At 39.8% G+C, this 17,162-nt stretch overlaps 1 protein-coding gene across 1 annotated transcript; it reads right to left on the bottom strand.

Moving 5' to 3' along the window:
• Positions 1–13,482: 13,482 nt before the first annotated feature.
• N7471_013918 (S8 family peptidase) lies at positions 13,483–15,070 on the bottom strand (the record flags this gene model as incomplete). Its single annotated transcript, XM_057286636.1, has 6 exons — positions 13,483–13,652; positions 13,702–13,791; positions 13,840–13,942; positions 14,016–14,372; positions 14,424–14,618; positions 14,771–15,070. The coding sequence occupies 6 exons, from the start codon at positions 15,068–15,070 to the stop codon at positions 13,483–13,485; spliced, it is 1,215 nt and encodes a 404-aa protein (XP_057128705.1).
• Between the last annotated feature and the right edge of the window lie 2,092 nt (positions 15,071–17,162).

The raw sequence follows: 17,162 nt of genomic DNA on the forward strand, positions 1-17,162 counted from the left end.
GCCCTAAAGCCCTAAAGCCCTAAAAACCCTAAGAGAATCACTATTCTTTACTAATTATAGGTATAATCCTATAACTTTTAGATAGCTAATTAGTAAGGTAGCCGTGGTAGAATTAGTAAGACTAAAGGCCGATAGGCTAAAATAGTTATATTTATAACTATCTAGAGATATCGACTTCGTTAATCTACGTATAAAAAAGTACTACGACTAATAACACTAGGAGGGACCTAACCTAAAGAGGGGGGAAAAGGTTTATCTTTTACGCTATAATATTAAAATTAAGCGACCTAGTAATAAATTGGACTACTTACGATTAGGACTATTCGAAATTGAAGATAGATTAGGACTAGTTAATTATCGCTTAAGGCTACTAGAAAGTATATAAAAACTCTATCTAGTATTTTATATCTCGTTACTCGAACCCGCACTAAATAACGCTAAGCTCGCGATAAATATAGAAATTGAAGAAGAAACCGAAAACGAATATAAGGTTAAGGAAATTCTAGAAATAAAACGAATAAGCGGAAAGCCCCACTACCTAGTAAGATAGAAGGGGTACGATACCTCTAAGAATATATAGGAACCTATTAAGAACCTAAGGGGCTACCCCTAGCTAGTTTAATAGTTCTATTAGAAGAATCGACTAGGAAGGCTAAGTCTATCCCCTCTAAGATAGAAGGGGATAAAGGACCGAATATCTAGGTTAGAGTAGGATTCTCTAATATAGCGGTAAGAATCTAAGTATTATACTCTTCGGCGAGACGATCTAGCTTAGTGAGGTCCTTAGAAGACGGAGGATCTTCGGTATCTAACTACTCTATAACTATAGAGTTATAATTTAATATCTAACTACCACGATCTTTAAGAAACTATTATTATTTCTAAAGGCGAAGTATTTTCGATATCGCCTAATTTATTTACTAAGAATATTTAAGCCACTACTTTTAGGCTTACTCTAATTCTATCGCCACTTTCTAACGATCGCGCTTAAGCGATTCCCACTTATAGTTATTATAGAAACGCTTTATATATTTACGACCGCGATAGGTACACTCCGTATAGTTCTAACTCTTCGAGTCTATAATATAGTTAATAAAGTTATTAGAATAGTGTTTATAAGGAGTATTAATAATCGAACCTACTATAAGGATAGTGTTATATTAACGTAATCTATTTCTCTTACGCACTTCGTTAGAAATAGATATAGTGAGGAGACGATATTAAAAAAAAGAGAAAAATAAAAACGACACCACTTACTAGAGGGGGGGTCGACGACTTTAAAGGCTTTAAAGACGAAACCCTAGAAGAGGGGGAGGTAATATTATAGACACTCCCGTCACTAATTAGTGGAGATCTATAAGCCACACCGATAGGCCACTAAGAGCCGACTAACTAATAAGTTACGTGATACACCACGGAAATATATAGTCTTCCCGTTATACCCTTATAATATAGAATAATATATAGTGTTAGCGAACCTAATATAAGTCATACTATAAGGAACCACGTATCCTACGATACGGGCGATTATATAATAGTAACTATTATAGGATCCCTAGAGACCTAGTGAGTCGGACACGTGACTAGGGTATATCGTAGGATAAGACTTATCCTAGGATAAGACTAGTCGTAGGATAGCCGTAGGGTATACTTAGCTAAGTATAACCCCGGTATTTTATAGGAAAAGGTTGATTATAGGATACGCCTAACTAAGCGTGACTCTAGGACCTACTCTATAGGAGTATACCTAGGAGTATATAGTGACTCTAGTATCGACCCCTAGGGGGTAGATTAGGGAGTAGGCACGAAGGATATATAAGGACACTCGTTTATATACTTAGTATAGTTCTTCGTCTTCAATTATACATTGTTACTTATGTTTACCTTTTAGATTACTATAACTCTTTACTTGATTATAACTTAATAACACTCACGAGCAGACCAATACTTCGGTATAGATCTACTCGGCGCTCTACCTAGCATCGTTCCTCGATACCTCAAAAGGACCTATCCTACAGTAAGGCCTATTAGGTAACAGTACGGTTGAGAGTACAGATCGTTGACGTTGGATACTGAGGAGTATTAAGGCAAGTATACCCGGAACCCATCTAACCTAACTGTGACCAGTTTGCAGTGCGTAACACTATGGATCTCACTAGCTCTATAAAAATATCCCTAAACTCCTAGTATTCGTCTAGAATCCTAGGTTTATCGCTAGTTATATATAGCTTTTCGTATTTAATAATTATATATTCCGCTAACTCTTAGTCGGATATATCTAGTGACTATTCTATTATATCTAGGGCGACACCTATAACTAACACCCTAGTCCTCTTCTTATAAGACTAGTTATTATTACTATTAGTTCGTTAGGTAGACTTCTTCTAATACGTTTTATAGTCGTTATATTATCTCGTATACTTATATCTATCGAATAAGATACGTCCTATTTTCTAATTAATATTTTGGTTATACTTCCTAAGCTATAGAATACCTAAAATAAGGGTATAGTCTCCTATCTCTAAGATATTAAACTTTATTAATTCTAGATATCTATAGATAGATATAGGTAAAATAATAGTCTCTTCGCTAACTCCTCTAGAGAGAACTTCTCTATTAGACGATTCTTATAATTATATAGTTATTTTCAATTATACTAAATTCCTTAATAGTCTTATTTCTATTATAGCTTTTTTATCTACTATAGTGGTCTTAGTTCGATACTATAATCTAACTTTACTAACCTATAGGTTATATATATCTCGTTATAGTATATAATACTAGCTATTCTACTATATCCTAGGTGTCGTATATATCCTTTATACGCGTAAGTGGAATCTTTATAAGGGCATCCTATTAGGTTGTCGCCTTCTTTAATTATTACGATAAGGTGCTAGTCTAACCTACTAGTCTAAATCTTATTATAGAGATAACTAATAAGCTTATTAGCTTCTTTATCGTTACTCTCTTAATAATAGTTCTTAGGACGTTCTAGTATTTTAGGGATTATAGTAGGGGTCCCTAGGTACTTAGTAGTCTTAGAGAGTAGGTCTAAGGTCTCTAATAGCTTAATATCCTACCCCTTAAGTCCGAGTGGAGTCTAAGTCCGATCTAGCCGTATAGCTATAGTCTTAAGTCTATTCCTATCTTAAGGGGATCGTTCGGTATCCTCCCTAGTCTTATAGCTTATTCTATCTTAGATTATATACTATATCTACCCTTAACTCTCTACTATATCCTAGTCGATCTCTAGATAATCGATATACTACTCGTTAGCTAACCCTTTAGTGTATAGGGTACCCGCTATTATCTCTTCTAGGCTTAGGTTTTCTAATTTTATTAAGAGATCTTCTAAGGTTTCCTTTTTTAGGTAGTCCTTTCTAGATTCTTATATCGCGTGTAGTTCTTTATACGTTCCTTATATATATTACCGTTTCTTATACGTTCTTCTATTTATATTCTCTTATATAGTGTCCTAGTTTCCTATATATAAAGTAAAGATTCTTCTAGCGACGCTTATTGTAAAGGTATACTATTTTTAGGTGTAAGGCCTGTCAACCGGGTAAGATACTATGACTGAGAGGGGAACATAATGCATTGTAGAGTGTGCTAAGACTAATTCTTGCCAGAATGGAAAAGGATTCCTTAGGGGTCCTTGACTATAGGGAAACCAATATGATAGTGCTAATATTGATATCACCTAACGAACCCCTCTCGGATCGATATCGAATCGATGTCGATCTATTGATAGATCACTTAAATAGCCCGCTCTAAATATTCTAGTTATAAGGATCTTTATCCGTTATAATTATCCTCTCTTATATAAAGACTATATCCTTATCCGTGTATAGAAATAGAACCATTTATTAAGTAAAGGTGAAATAGTGGCGATTATAATTAAAGGGAATAAAATTAGAATGACCACCTTTTTATCCTTCCTTTATTAAATAGATCTATATAGACCCTAGAAAACTCTATATAGAATTTCTATTTTAATCTATATAGTTCCCACTATCCGGATAAGACGTGTTTAATTTAAAAACACTTAGTGTATAAAATGCTTAAGGTCGTCTATCGCGGCTTTTAATATTAGCGGTAGCGAACCGTTCGAGATTTAGTGCTTCCTTAATAAGGAAGGGTTAAAACGATACTAATAATATATATCTTATAAAGACTTATATAACCGCCTTAGCGAAGGTATATAGGGAGACGCTTATAATTTAGTATCGCTTCTAGATTAGGTCGTATAAACCTTTTTAGATAATAATAGTTACTTTATATAGGATAAAGAGTTTTTAGTAGCTATTAATAATACGACTCTTAAGATAGTGAAGGATTTCGAGTATATATATAAAGCGTATAAGTCTTTATATAGATTAGGAGGTACGAAAAAGGATATAAGTAGGGTAAGTGATATCGATTCTATATAGTTCCGACTATAATTCGCTAACGTTTCGAAGAAAGTCTTATCTAGATATCAAAAGTATTTAGATAGATAACGCGCGATATACCTAAATCCTTTACCTCGCCCCCTAGTCTCGTCTCTAGTAAGGGTCTAGAAACGATACTATTATAAATTAGGGTAGCGTCTTTAGGCCGGCGATAAGGGGTATATATAATAATCTTAAGCGAAATATAACCTTTTATTTAAGGTGTAGGCGGCTACTATCACTACTTATAGCCCTACTATAGTTTCTACGCTTATAGAATTACTGTTACGAGCTAGTTCTTTGAACAGAAAGAGTGCATTCAACGAAAATACTAAGTACAGAGAGAGAGAAGAGAAAGAAAAAGGGGATTGGTTGGCCCAAGGCCTTTTGTGGGGCCTTGGTGCAAAACTTGCAAACACCATCCTCCAAGTGGCTCAACCTGGCAGGCGGTCAGCAACGGTAGAACTATAGTCGTCAACTCTAGATCGTGACATAACCCCCGGCTAAGAACGCATTTAGTCCCTGAATGCCGGTTTGTCATCATTAATGTGATCATCTAGGAAGTTGTCGTGCTGTGCCGCTTCGATCCATTCCTGCAGACGTAGGGGAGGGCCCGGTTTCATTGGGTATTGATTATGGAATTCCTATAACTTCTGCGGTGTATGCTTGAAATTGCTAGTAGGGTACCATTGCAAGTCCACGTTATGACCTAGCCACTATACTCGGTATTATAGCTTCCGGTAGTGAGTCCTCGAATCAAGTATTTTCTCGACTTCCCACTTATCTTCTTCGTTGATTTCTATCGGTGGGGGAGGATTAGAATGTTGTCCCTTTAGTGGTTTAGTTATTATAGCCTTCTATAGTTTGCTCGGGTTGAAGATAGGGTGCACTCGAATTGAATTAGGCAAGTTAAGCTTGTACGAGTTCCCGACTTTCTTAATGATCTTATACGGGCCACTAGTTAAATGAGCTAGCTTCCGGCTCGGCTGAGTAAGGTGCTAGTCTTTCGTCGTAACGAAGATATAATTATCCATACCGAAATCTTCTTCCTATCGATGCTTATTCGCCTACTAGATCTACAATTGCTAGGATTTGGCAATTTGCTCTTTGGTTTCTTTCTAGATATCTTGTAATCGAGATAGCATACTCGCTGCGTCCTGCTCATTCTATGTTAAAGTGTTTTGATCCCTCTAGTTAAATGATATAGTCGGTTCGTATCCCCGCTTAATAAAGAATGGGGATCGTTTTGTTATATCTTAGGAGAGGATAGAAGCTATAAAGTTAACTATCGGTAGGATCTCTAACTAGTTGTTCTGGTTATATTCGATATACGGACGTAGTCTTTAAGCCATATATTGGTTTGCGATCTCACTTTGACCGTTAGTTGGGGGATAATGGGCTATAGACAATTTTCTCTTAATCCCGAGGATACGATAGAACTTAGTCCAGAATTCCGAAATAAATTGACCTCCCCTATCTAATATAATTGTTTCCGGAATGCCTATAACCCGAATGATATTATCGATAAAAAGTCGAGCTATCTTCTTCGCATCTATATCCTTATAATAAGGGATAGATACTAGTCTTTTGCTTAGACGGTCAACTACTATAAAAACTGCGTCATACCTATGGCGATCTTTCGGGAATAAACGAAAATCCATTGATATATACTACCACGGGCGATCTGGAACTGGGAGAGGATGGAGTAGTCTAGGGGTCTTGTCTCTCTATGTTTTCGTTCGTTTGTAGAGTAAATAGTTGTCAATATATCGTTTTATATCGGTAACCCAACCTAGCTAATGGTATCGGTTGGAGATCAACTTTTTCAACTTCTTAATTCTAGGGTGGGCTGTTAATAGTTGACGATGTATATCGTCTAGTAGTCTTATACGTAAATCCTGATGATCTAGAACTTCTAGTCGACCTTTATATAAGAGCAATCCTTCTTGTAGAGTCTATCTCTTATTACTAGCTTTAGCAATTTATCGGAACTTATTAAGTTCGACACTTTAACGGTTTGCTTCTTTCACTCGCTTAGTGATTTCTTGCGTCTGTAGATCTTCTAGATCGATAGGAACTAAGTCAACTAGACGAACACCTTCTTCGAGATAGTCTTTAGGTAATATAGTAAACTGTCGGCTGTTATCGGTGTAGGGTAAATCCTTCCGTGAAAGTACGTCTATAATGATATTCTTCTTCCTAGGGCGGTATTTGATTAAGAAATAGAATTGCGAGAGGAATTCACTCTATCTTGCTTGTCGTTGATTTATCTGTCGAGTCGTCATAAAGTATTCGAGAGACTGATAATCAGTGAGGATTTTGAAACGATCCTTCCGTGAAAGTCCTTCTAGTTCTGGTCGCTATTCTTATAAAGCGCGGATAATTGCTAGTAGCTCCTTATCCCGTACTTCGTAATTTAACTTAGCCGGTTGTATTGTTTTTAAGTAGAAAGCCACTAGGTGCTAAAAGTCGCTTTCTTCGTAGTACTGGGATAGGACTACACCTAAAATACCGTTCGAGGCATCTATTTTAACTCTTATACGTCGAATCGGATCGTAATGTCGAAGAACTGGTGTATTAACCAATTTCTTCTTTAGAAGTAGGAACGCGTCTTTATAATTGGTGGACCATTCGAACGGAATATCTTGTCTAGTTAACCGGTGTAAAGGCTTTGAAATAGCGCTATATCCCTAGATAAATCGACGATAGAAGTTATAGAATCCGAGGAATGACTATACTCCTTTTACGGTGGTGGGTGTTATCTATGACTGAATCACCTTGATCTTCTCGGGATCAACTATAATACCATCTATACTTATAATAAACCCTAAGAACTTGGTCTTACTCACTAAGAATTCACACTTTGGTAGTGCGACTTGAAGGCCTACTTCTTTCAAACGTTGGAGCACTTCTCTAACTTAACGACGATGATCTTATATGTTCTCGCTATAAATCAAAATGTTATCTACGAAGGCGATTGCGTATTTATCTATACACTCTCTAAGAACGTTGTTCATAAATCTTTGGAAGGTCGCTGGACCATTTGTCAATCCAAACGGCATGACTTTGTACTTGAAAGACCCGTATCTTATACGGAAAGTGGTGAGTTCTTTAGCCTTCGGAGTTAGACGAATCCGGTGGAAACCTTGCTAAATATCGAGTTTTGTGAAAATCTTGGCTTTGCTGGTTCGCTATAGTACCTTATCGATTAAAGGTAAGGGATAATAGTCTTTCTTCATGATTACGTTTAACCTTCTAAAATCCACGTAGAAGCGAAGTCCTCCACCCGGTTTCTTAGCCATTAAGATCGGCGATGTATAGGGAGCTGAGCTAGGGACGATGAAGCCTTTTTTCAAATTGTCGAGTATGTATTTTTTCGCTACCTTCAACTCGTCGAGAGAGAGTTTGTAAAGAGGATAATACCTAGGTGTAGCTTCTACCTTAAGAATGATATCGTGATCTACTCTAGGTCTGTAGGGTGGTAGTTCGTCGGATTTCTTCTTCGAGAAGACTTCGGCTAAATCGTGGTACTCTTCTGGAAGAGCCTATAGGATTTCTTCGATTTCGGGATCCTTAATTAGGGTGCTCTTTATATCAATGATATGGTCAATCTCGTAAAGTGAAGTGGTAAAGATTTCGACTTCTTTGTCTATCTTTCCTTTTTCTTAGAGACGGTTGAACCCTATACGTCTAATGGCACTTATATCGATTAGAGGAAGCTCCTTATTTGACTCCCTATCTCTAGAAGTTGTCACCTTGACTTCATCGTTTAAGTTTCGAACCATTTTCCTCTATTCCTCCGTTTATTAATGTCCGTACTAACGCTCTCTAGTATGTCGAAATTCGCTCTTCTCAACTATTTTTTAGTCTTTCTGTTTAAAGAGACGATCTCGTCGATCTACGTCTGCTTGGTAAAAGCTATTATGCTTAGGCTTCTGAAGTATAGTAGTTGGTGTTAGAACTACTAACTTACTCGCTATATTATCGAAAAGAGTCTTCTTATCCGGCCAAATCATTCGGTGTCGACGACAATTAAGTAGGATATTATATTCTACGAACCATTTTCGACCGAGGATCATATCGTATCTTCCTAAGTCCGTAAGGAGCATAGGAACCTATCGTTATATTCGTCCGTCTATATAAATAGTGAGAAATGTGATATAGGTAATCGGTTCGCTAGGGGTTCCGTCGAAGCCCCGGACCGGACATTCTTAATCGAGTCGTTCTACTCGGATTCTAAATCGCTTTCTAAGTAGTAAAATCGTTGCTAAGTTTATAAAGATATAACCATTTGCTCCGGTGTCACTAAGTGCTAAAATAGAAAAAGAGCGTCCATTATGCATTAGTTGAGTGTTAAAAACTAAACTATCTCTAGGACCTCCGATTAACTTTTATAAATCTAGCGAGTAAAGTGAGACCTTACGACCACCTAGGTAGGAGACTTCGCCTAGGCACTAGCTTTTCCCTAGTCGTCTTCGAGTTCTTGAATTTCGACGACACGTGGAGTTGGAGTGATAGCCGCGACTAAGGTATTCGACTTCTTCTTTAGGCATTCACGAGTCATATGTCCTTGTTCTTTATAGTTAAAGTATCGACCTTCCTTTATAAGAGTCTCTCGTTCGGTAGCGGATAAACTAGTAGATATAGCGCTTCCTTCACGCTTCACACGGGGAGTGTATTGACTAGTGGCTGTTCCGGTTCCACTACCACTCCTAGTTGGAACGGTAGAACGAGAACGGGAGGTGTTCTTCGATTCTTACTATAGGTTGATTTCGTGAGATATGCTCTGATAATTCTAAGTGAAGGTTTTAAAGGGAACGGAGTCCTAGTTCACGGCCTATATCACTTGGCTTTGAAGTAGGTATAGAAGTTTTGAGTATAGGTCGCGCTTTCGGTTTTCTTCGACGATAACAGCCTCCTCGGCAAGCTATATGAATTTAGCGAGGAAATTAGTGAAGCTATCCTTCGGTTTTATCTTCAGTTTATGGTACGTAGTGTAGGCTTCGGCACGACGATTCGGGTTCGCGAAAACGGTTTTCAGATGAGCGATCATATCGTTAGCATTAGCGTATAGGGCACTCGACTTAGCACTTAGACGAGGTGCGATATATAACTGAGCTTTTCCTTCATAACGACTCTGCATATAGAGCTTGCGATAAACTGGCAATAGGTAATGATCTGCATTTGCCTCGAGCTTCTGTCGGACGACGGTTTCCTATGTTTCAAAACGAACTTCTTTACTATCGCTAAGCATTGGAGCGTTAGGTATCTTAGTGGATTTGCGGGTAGTAACGGCCTCTATAATCGGTGCGCCGGAGCTGGTCTGGTTCGAGTTCTGCTGTAGACTTAAGAGTTGAAATGTAAGACGATCCCTCTCACGAGCTGCATGATCACGATGAGCAACTACTTCCTCTCTCTCTTAAGTGAGCTAAGTGATTAGGATTTCGGTTTCAACTTTATCGGCTTAGAGGACAGTCACTTCGTCCTCGAGATCTCGGTTTCTCTCTTTCAGCTTAGTGTATTCACGAGCAAGTTCATAGAATCGCTCTTTGGTCGGAGTCTTGTGTAGTCGTTCGCGTATAGAAGAACCTTCTCCAGCATTGTCATCTTCATTAAGTTCACTAGTGTCAACTGGTCTCGGGGTTTCGGGATCTTGAGTAACTGCTTCCTGCTCAATACTGTCTTCTTTATCTGGCATAGCAACAACGGGTTGCTTACCACGGTTCGTGGGTGGGTTTCGTTTCGGTCCGACCATTTTGATTGGTGGATTTTAAGTTCGAGGTCGAGTCAAGTCTTGGCTGTACGATGCCAAGGAACGAAAGTGGAGATAAAGCGGGACCGAGACCAATCACAATGATGGTCCGTACGGTCGTGCTGCTTTGTTTGGAAATGGAAGTGGTACTTAGTATTATGTTACGAGCCAGTTCTTTGAACAGAAAGAGTGCATTCAACGAAAATACTAAGTACAGAGAGAGAGAAGAGAAAGAAAAAGGGGATTGGTTGGCCCAAGGCCTTTTGTGGGGCCTTGGTGCAAAACTTGCAAACACCATCCTCCAAGTGGCTCAACCTGGCAGGCGGTCAGCAACGGCAGAACTACAGTCGTCAACTCTAGATCGTGACAATTACTCGAGGATTTTAAAGATTCTTTTCCTATTCTATTACCCGAGTTATAAGGCGGAGAGGTGTTAGTTTAATAGTATTTATATAGTGAATCGCGGTAATATTAAAATTAGAAGGTACGACTTTAACTTAGATAACTCGTAGTTTCCTTATATTATAGTTCGTACTTTCCACTTTTATATGGTTACTAGTCATTCTTAGTCTCTACGCGGGTTTATTTACTTTTTAAATTACTCTTCTCCATTTTATTTTCTCTCCTATATAACTCCTTTTCCAATTTTATATAGTATGTATGTGGAGGTGTTTCATTTTCCAACCTTCAGTTCGATGGATATATTTATAACTCAGTTTACTGATTTTATCTGTCTAATAAGCTACCCAATAACGAGAGATTAAAGGACCTGATTGGATACTTCTGATTATAGTCTTTGATGACTGTAGTATGATGGAAAGAAAATAAAAAAATAGATTTCTTCACGATTGGATCCACCATCTTATGGTTCCAATGGATCATAAATTGTTTGTTCTTGAACTTTGTTATAGATGCGGCATTGAATCCCAAGTGGGGACGGATTTTTAGGATTAGATTGCCTCAATCCCTCCAGATTTTCCGGGCCATAATTCGCCACTGGTTATTCGGCCGTTTACGGATATTGCTTCCATTGTTGTAGGTACCATGGGTTGACCTACCAGAGACAATTAGAATTTGGTGCTCTTGGCTCGCTATGGATTCAGTTGCGGTAGGGAAATCTAAATACGAATTTATTGTACAAAAGTATAGAGTACTAAACCCTTTTTGCCCTTAAGTTAATTTATGATTTAGCGTCCGAAGTGGATCATAGCCGCCAATTTAGGGTACGCCACATGATGAATGTCGATCATCCGAGCCCGTAACCTTGTGCTAAATTCGACCATGATCCCAACCACTTTTAGTCTAGGAGCTGCAACTGACGCCACCCTACCATTCATTTTCCAGTGTCTAGTGTCGAATAAACTAGCCTATTTGTTCTTGTAGAGCAATTATCAAATAATATCAAACGCGAGAAATTTCTCTGCTGTTTTGCACGAACAGAGCATACACGGTCATCGAACCAGGCTATTTCCGCAATATTATTCTTTGGGTTTGCTTTCATTTGTCCAAAGAGGTCCCTAAGACTAAGCTGGATAATATGAACGATACGTAGAACTCAAATGGCTGTGGAATCATTCTTATTATCAGGTGACTAGGTAAAATCCTGGATGCTCAATGTCATGTGGTGTTATTCGATACATTATCTGATGTGATTGCTAGCACATGGTCTATTGTCTGAGGGTGCCAATTCAAATAAAATATGTTCAGAATTTACCCAAGCCATATCTTGCCTTAGAAGATCCCGTATTGAGCAGGAATAGTTTTCTGGGACCATTCGCCACTATGACACCCTTGTTTTGTCCAACATGTGGTCCGTTTGCTCTAGAACCATCCTCTCTCACTGCCTCTTTGGATCGCACCAGGGCTATGAGTTAGTCGAGTATATCATTTGTTCTGCAGAGATGGTGATCTTGTTGTTCAGATCAGTAGTTTAAGTGCTAGTTCGTAATATCATGGTCATGTTGGCGCGCATCGGATTGGTTGGAAAGGTGGCGTTGTGCTAAGAACACCGGTTACCACTGTGATTAGTGTCTTAGTCTCTATTGGAAGTCGGGCTTCATCACCCTCTTCCTACAAGATTGGGTTAGAATCCCACACTGGCACAAAACTTGCCACCGCACCGTCTCTATAGAGAGACAAAAACACGGGGTAATGGAGTCCCCCATTTATTTCATATGTTAAAATGGCAACGATAACAGGTGTATTAGGCAAGCCTCAAAGTTCGCCCACAGGAAGCATGAAACAATTATACTGATCACAAAAAGATTCATGTATTTACACAAGTGGTAGCTTTATAGTTTGAAGCCTAATCACAGTGGCAATCCAGAACTGACCAAAAAAGTATTGAAGAAAAACAGTATTGAAACGGAAGGGAATCCAATTTTGTCGTATGATAGATACGAAAAGTAGCATAATCCAAGTCATGCCGCCGACTTGTGCCCCGGCCTAGCTGCTTAAGTAGAAAAGGTGGATCCAGATGTAATAGATGGGAGGGTATAGGGGCCAGGCGATAGGTGGTGCAGCGGCTGCCTATGATGCGGCCTATCATTTTGACAAACGCAACATTTTGTCGGGATTTATGCGCATACCAACAACCCCTGGACTTCTAAAAGATTTAAGTTATTCATATTCCAGGGAACATGTCTAAGCATTTTAATCATAATAAAAAAGTTTAGTGAATGAATGACCGTGAGCACTCTATATATCAATTCCCTCCACTGAGAGAGTAGGAACAAATAGTGCAACGAGCAGCAGGATGGGTTCAAATTGACATTTTTTTCCTACCAAAGTTTTAATCGTTTTAAGCAAACGCCTTTGCAAAAACTTTATTAATTACCTCCGCATCCCTGGGATTCATATCGGTACACTTCCCCTCAATATTGACAATAACTCTGCCTCGAAGCCTACGAGAAATCCGGAGTTTCATAGCAGGTCCAAAAACCCTAAGAGCCTTCACCGTCAAGGCTCCTACCATCGTGGGATAGAGGAAAAGAATCAATAGCCACGGACTCAAGGTGGGATTATATTTTCATTTTCTCTGACTAATAGTCCGGTAATAAGTGAAACAATCTGGTGGACCAACAATCGAAACAATAACAACAAAACCTAAACGTAGTAAAATCAATGTCACTATGAAAGAATGTCAATAATTGAAACAAAAGGAAAATACAAAAGCGATAGCGAATATTAGCCCGGATTATTACTTGAGTATTGAATGTTTGTCATATTGCCGACTTAGGTCAATTCTTGTCAGCACCACACCACCCTAGCCTGAACAGCGGTGTTGTGGTATCACCTGGCCTAAATTGACGAGTTCACAGCAGCGAGATTGGGCGTTCCAAATTCGTGTCCAGGGAACACTTTACATCCTCCTTCTGCTCGTAGACGCAGTTCATATGCGAGCGATTTGAACGGGACGAATTCCGTCTTCTGGCGTAAGCAGCTAGCAAGGCCAGCTATGTGCGGCGATGCTATTATTTTTTAGACTGTAATGAGATCCCGCACGATACGAGAACTTACCCATAGAGGTTCCACTCATAGTCGCTTCAGCTGTGGCGCTTGCAATACCACAAGAGACGATATCAACACCCGGGGCGTTAAAGTCGAGGACTAAAAATATTAGAACCATAGATCATCTATTGTGAAGGGGGATCTTACATCTGCCCCAGTTTGACCAAGATGGCATTGCGTCGAGGCGATCTATGGCACCCACTGTAAGGGCATCAGGTGAGGAGGCGGGAGAAAATCCCTTTGCATTTTGCTGTATAGAGGTCAGTTACGTGCAAATATTCATTGTAGGGTGGCAAAAACTCGCGAAATAGACGTTGACTTACACCGCTATTAGCAGCTGCCACAACAACTACGATTCCATTTTGAACAGCCTTCTCTACAGCACTATTAAAGACTGCACTGTATGGTCCTCCAACACTCATGTTCACCACACAGCGCTCAGTATTATTCTTCGCCTGTGCATCATGTAGAGACCAATCTAGCCCTTTGATGATGTCGGAAGTAGACGTCATTCCGGAGCCGTCGGGGAATACTTTAACAGCAACTATGGAGGCATTTTTCGCAACTCCATGCTTCGTACCGGCAATAGTACCTGCCACATGAGTGCCGTGGCCATGGCTGTCGGTATCGTGAGCACCGTTAACAACCGTCTTACCCCACCTTGCACGTCCACCAAAATCCTAAATATCCGGTATTAGAAATGCTGGTTTGGTTCGAAGTGGCTTGCTTACTTGATGGCCAATTTTGACACCAGTGTCAATAACGTAACAGGTTACACCTTTGCCAGATTCATTTTGGTCGTAGACATATTCATTCCTTGAAGCATTAAATGGACCAAGATGAGATATGCGCGACAAACCCCATGAGGATGGGTTGGGTTGAATGTCTTGGACCTGATAATATTGATCGTTTTCGATGTAGTCAACCTGTTCCTCGTTAGTGTGGAAACTTATATAAGACTTGTGAATCAGATAAAGGCTAAGATTGCAATAATCCGCCAAAGCACAATATGGAAACGGGAGGAGAGAAAAAATATGCAGAAACCGATAGATTGGCAGAAGCGAGATTTCAATCTTACCAATGGTGATTCTTCAATTTCCTGAAGGATGTTGGGGGTGAAAGTTCCCATATATCCCCGAAAACCGACATCAGGCTCCCCTTCGTCGCTGACATCAACTCCGGGTGCAAATGAAAATTTGTCGAATTGAGTCTGAGATCCAGCAAGGCCGGAAATATCAGATTGCGCATTATCAACCAAGCTCTTGATTGTATTAATGTGCGATTCGACCTCCTGGTCAGTAAGTTCAGGTTTTAAGGCCACGACGTAACTGTTAGGCAGGGCGACACCACCCTGAGGAGTTTCACCTGTGAAGCCCATTATGATTTAGTAGTTAATAATCTTGTGGGCAATCCAGGTAATTGGTAGCAGTAGATCGTTTGATTGAATCTGGTAGGGAACTCTAGAGTAGACTTCAGGGGGGTTTATATATGCCGAAGTGGACGCAAAAATAAGTCTCACTTCAGGTGTGGCTCTATGTACCGTGGTTTCGGGGATTTAACTGAACATTCAACACTATGGTCATATCGTCATGCAATTCCTTCACATGACAAGTCCACTAGTTCCCAACCAACTTATATGATTTCAGCGTTACCCCAATGATCAAATGACCAAGAAAACCATGGAAAAGTCCAGAAGCAACGGTCAAAGAATCCATCAACAGGATAGTAAATGTAATCTAGCATCACTTCCATAAAGCCCAACGAAAGTACGTTACAGCAGCCAACGGAAATACGTGGTTCATATGGGAACGGGGAACCGTAGATCAGACACTTAAACTCATGGGGTAGATAAACCTTGATTAACGTCAATCTGTGACTTGTTGGTCAATAGTGAGCACAACAAAGTCTTTGTGGCTTTTTCTTAATCGGTACAATGTAACAACATCCCCGCTCTTCTGAACAGCAATGGATGCCGCTAGGCATGGTCTGGAGCAGTCTAGGCTTAAGTTTGTTAAAGGTAAGTTAATTCAAATTTAAAATTGGATTTGGTTTGTCAATATGCACTAGCATACTACAATAACCATTGTCCGTTAATAAATGTCGCTCTAGAATACTGTGGATCTTGAGTCCTACTTTCATCACACATCATCAAGTTTGGTTAGTCAGAGATCTACAGCCCTATTTGAAAGTTACCGTTAATCAGATTAATGTCAACCATGAATGTTTTCCGGATACCTAATTGGTGAGCCAAGAATAAGAACCTGGAACGGGAAAAGATCATTTCGTCCTGTTATACGAACGGGCTTTTGGTGGTAAGTCCCCCCACATATCTATAACTCCAGTGGGTTCTATTCCTTGAACATCGCAATAATACTGGCTTTTACCCCCAATATATCGGTTTTTGTCCATACATTGTCGTACTGCCAGATTTCTGTCAAATTGTATTGAAAGACATTATCACGTGACAGAAAATTGTATAAATTACTTGTAATACTCCTGTCAAGAATAAATTGCCCTATTGCGCTGCGCATACTTGTATTTATTTGGTTTCCTGTCCGCGGGCCTAAGAGCACCTGTTTCGTATGCTTCTCCCATCTAAGTGAACTCGCATCCGAGAGCCAGGTCAAGAATATTCTATCTGCAGACGTTTCGGGATTTTGGGCATATTTAAACCGACACCTAAGCCCCGACCAGCTACACAAGCCTACAGAAGGACCTAGCCGGGCACCGAACCTACTCACACAAGCAGTCAACCTTTGCAAATATCGCCGCCAAGCTAGCTACTGAACCCGATGGGCAGGAATGGAGAGAATTTTCCCAGAGGAGGAAAAAACGGCAGAGTTTCTTGGTTTATCAAGGCAGTGACTCTGTGTTCTGGCTCAAGGTTGCCGCAACCTTCACTTTCAAATATTTTGAGAAGTTTCTCAACATTGCGGTCATTTAACTGCCAGTCTCCAAGGACAGGATTTGTATCGCATTTTAAGTGCTGGAAGTGAATGATGACACATCCCTGGTAGCACTGAAACCTTTGAGCGGCAAGTTCATTTTTCCGGGGACCTTAATGATTCTCCAAAGCATCCATTTTGTTGATTTGGGGTCCAGCGGCAGAGGCGATATTTAGCTAATGCTGCTACACTGTTTCGGGTTCAGGCTAGCGGGCTCCACCATCCTGCTAGACCCTCCTGTTGATACAACACGCTCATTCATATTGTCTTATCACTGTCGAATTGCGCAAGAACCAGGACCATAACCCTGTCCAGCAGTCCGCCCACACCTCTGTAGTTAATAATCTCTGGATGCAAATGGTTAACCATATACTGTCTGCTGATCTTTGTTCTCCAGTCAGGGCCAAGAATTTCGTCCACAGAAGACAAAGCTAAGGTACGGAACTGGTCGAGACTTTGGAAAATACGTTGTTCCCAACGAAACGGTTATAATACATTCCATTTGCATGCAACCCAAAAAGGATT

Source organism: Penicillium samsonianum (genome assembly GCF_028829775.1).
Source record: "Penicillium samsonianum strain IBT 33392 chromosome Unknown utg000011l_segment0_segment0, whole genome shotgun sequence".
Lineage (NCBI taxonomy): Eukaryota > Fungi > Ascomycota > Eurotiomycetes > Eurotiales > Aspergillaceae > Penicillium > Penicillium samsonianum.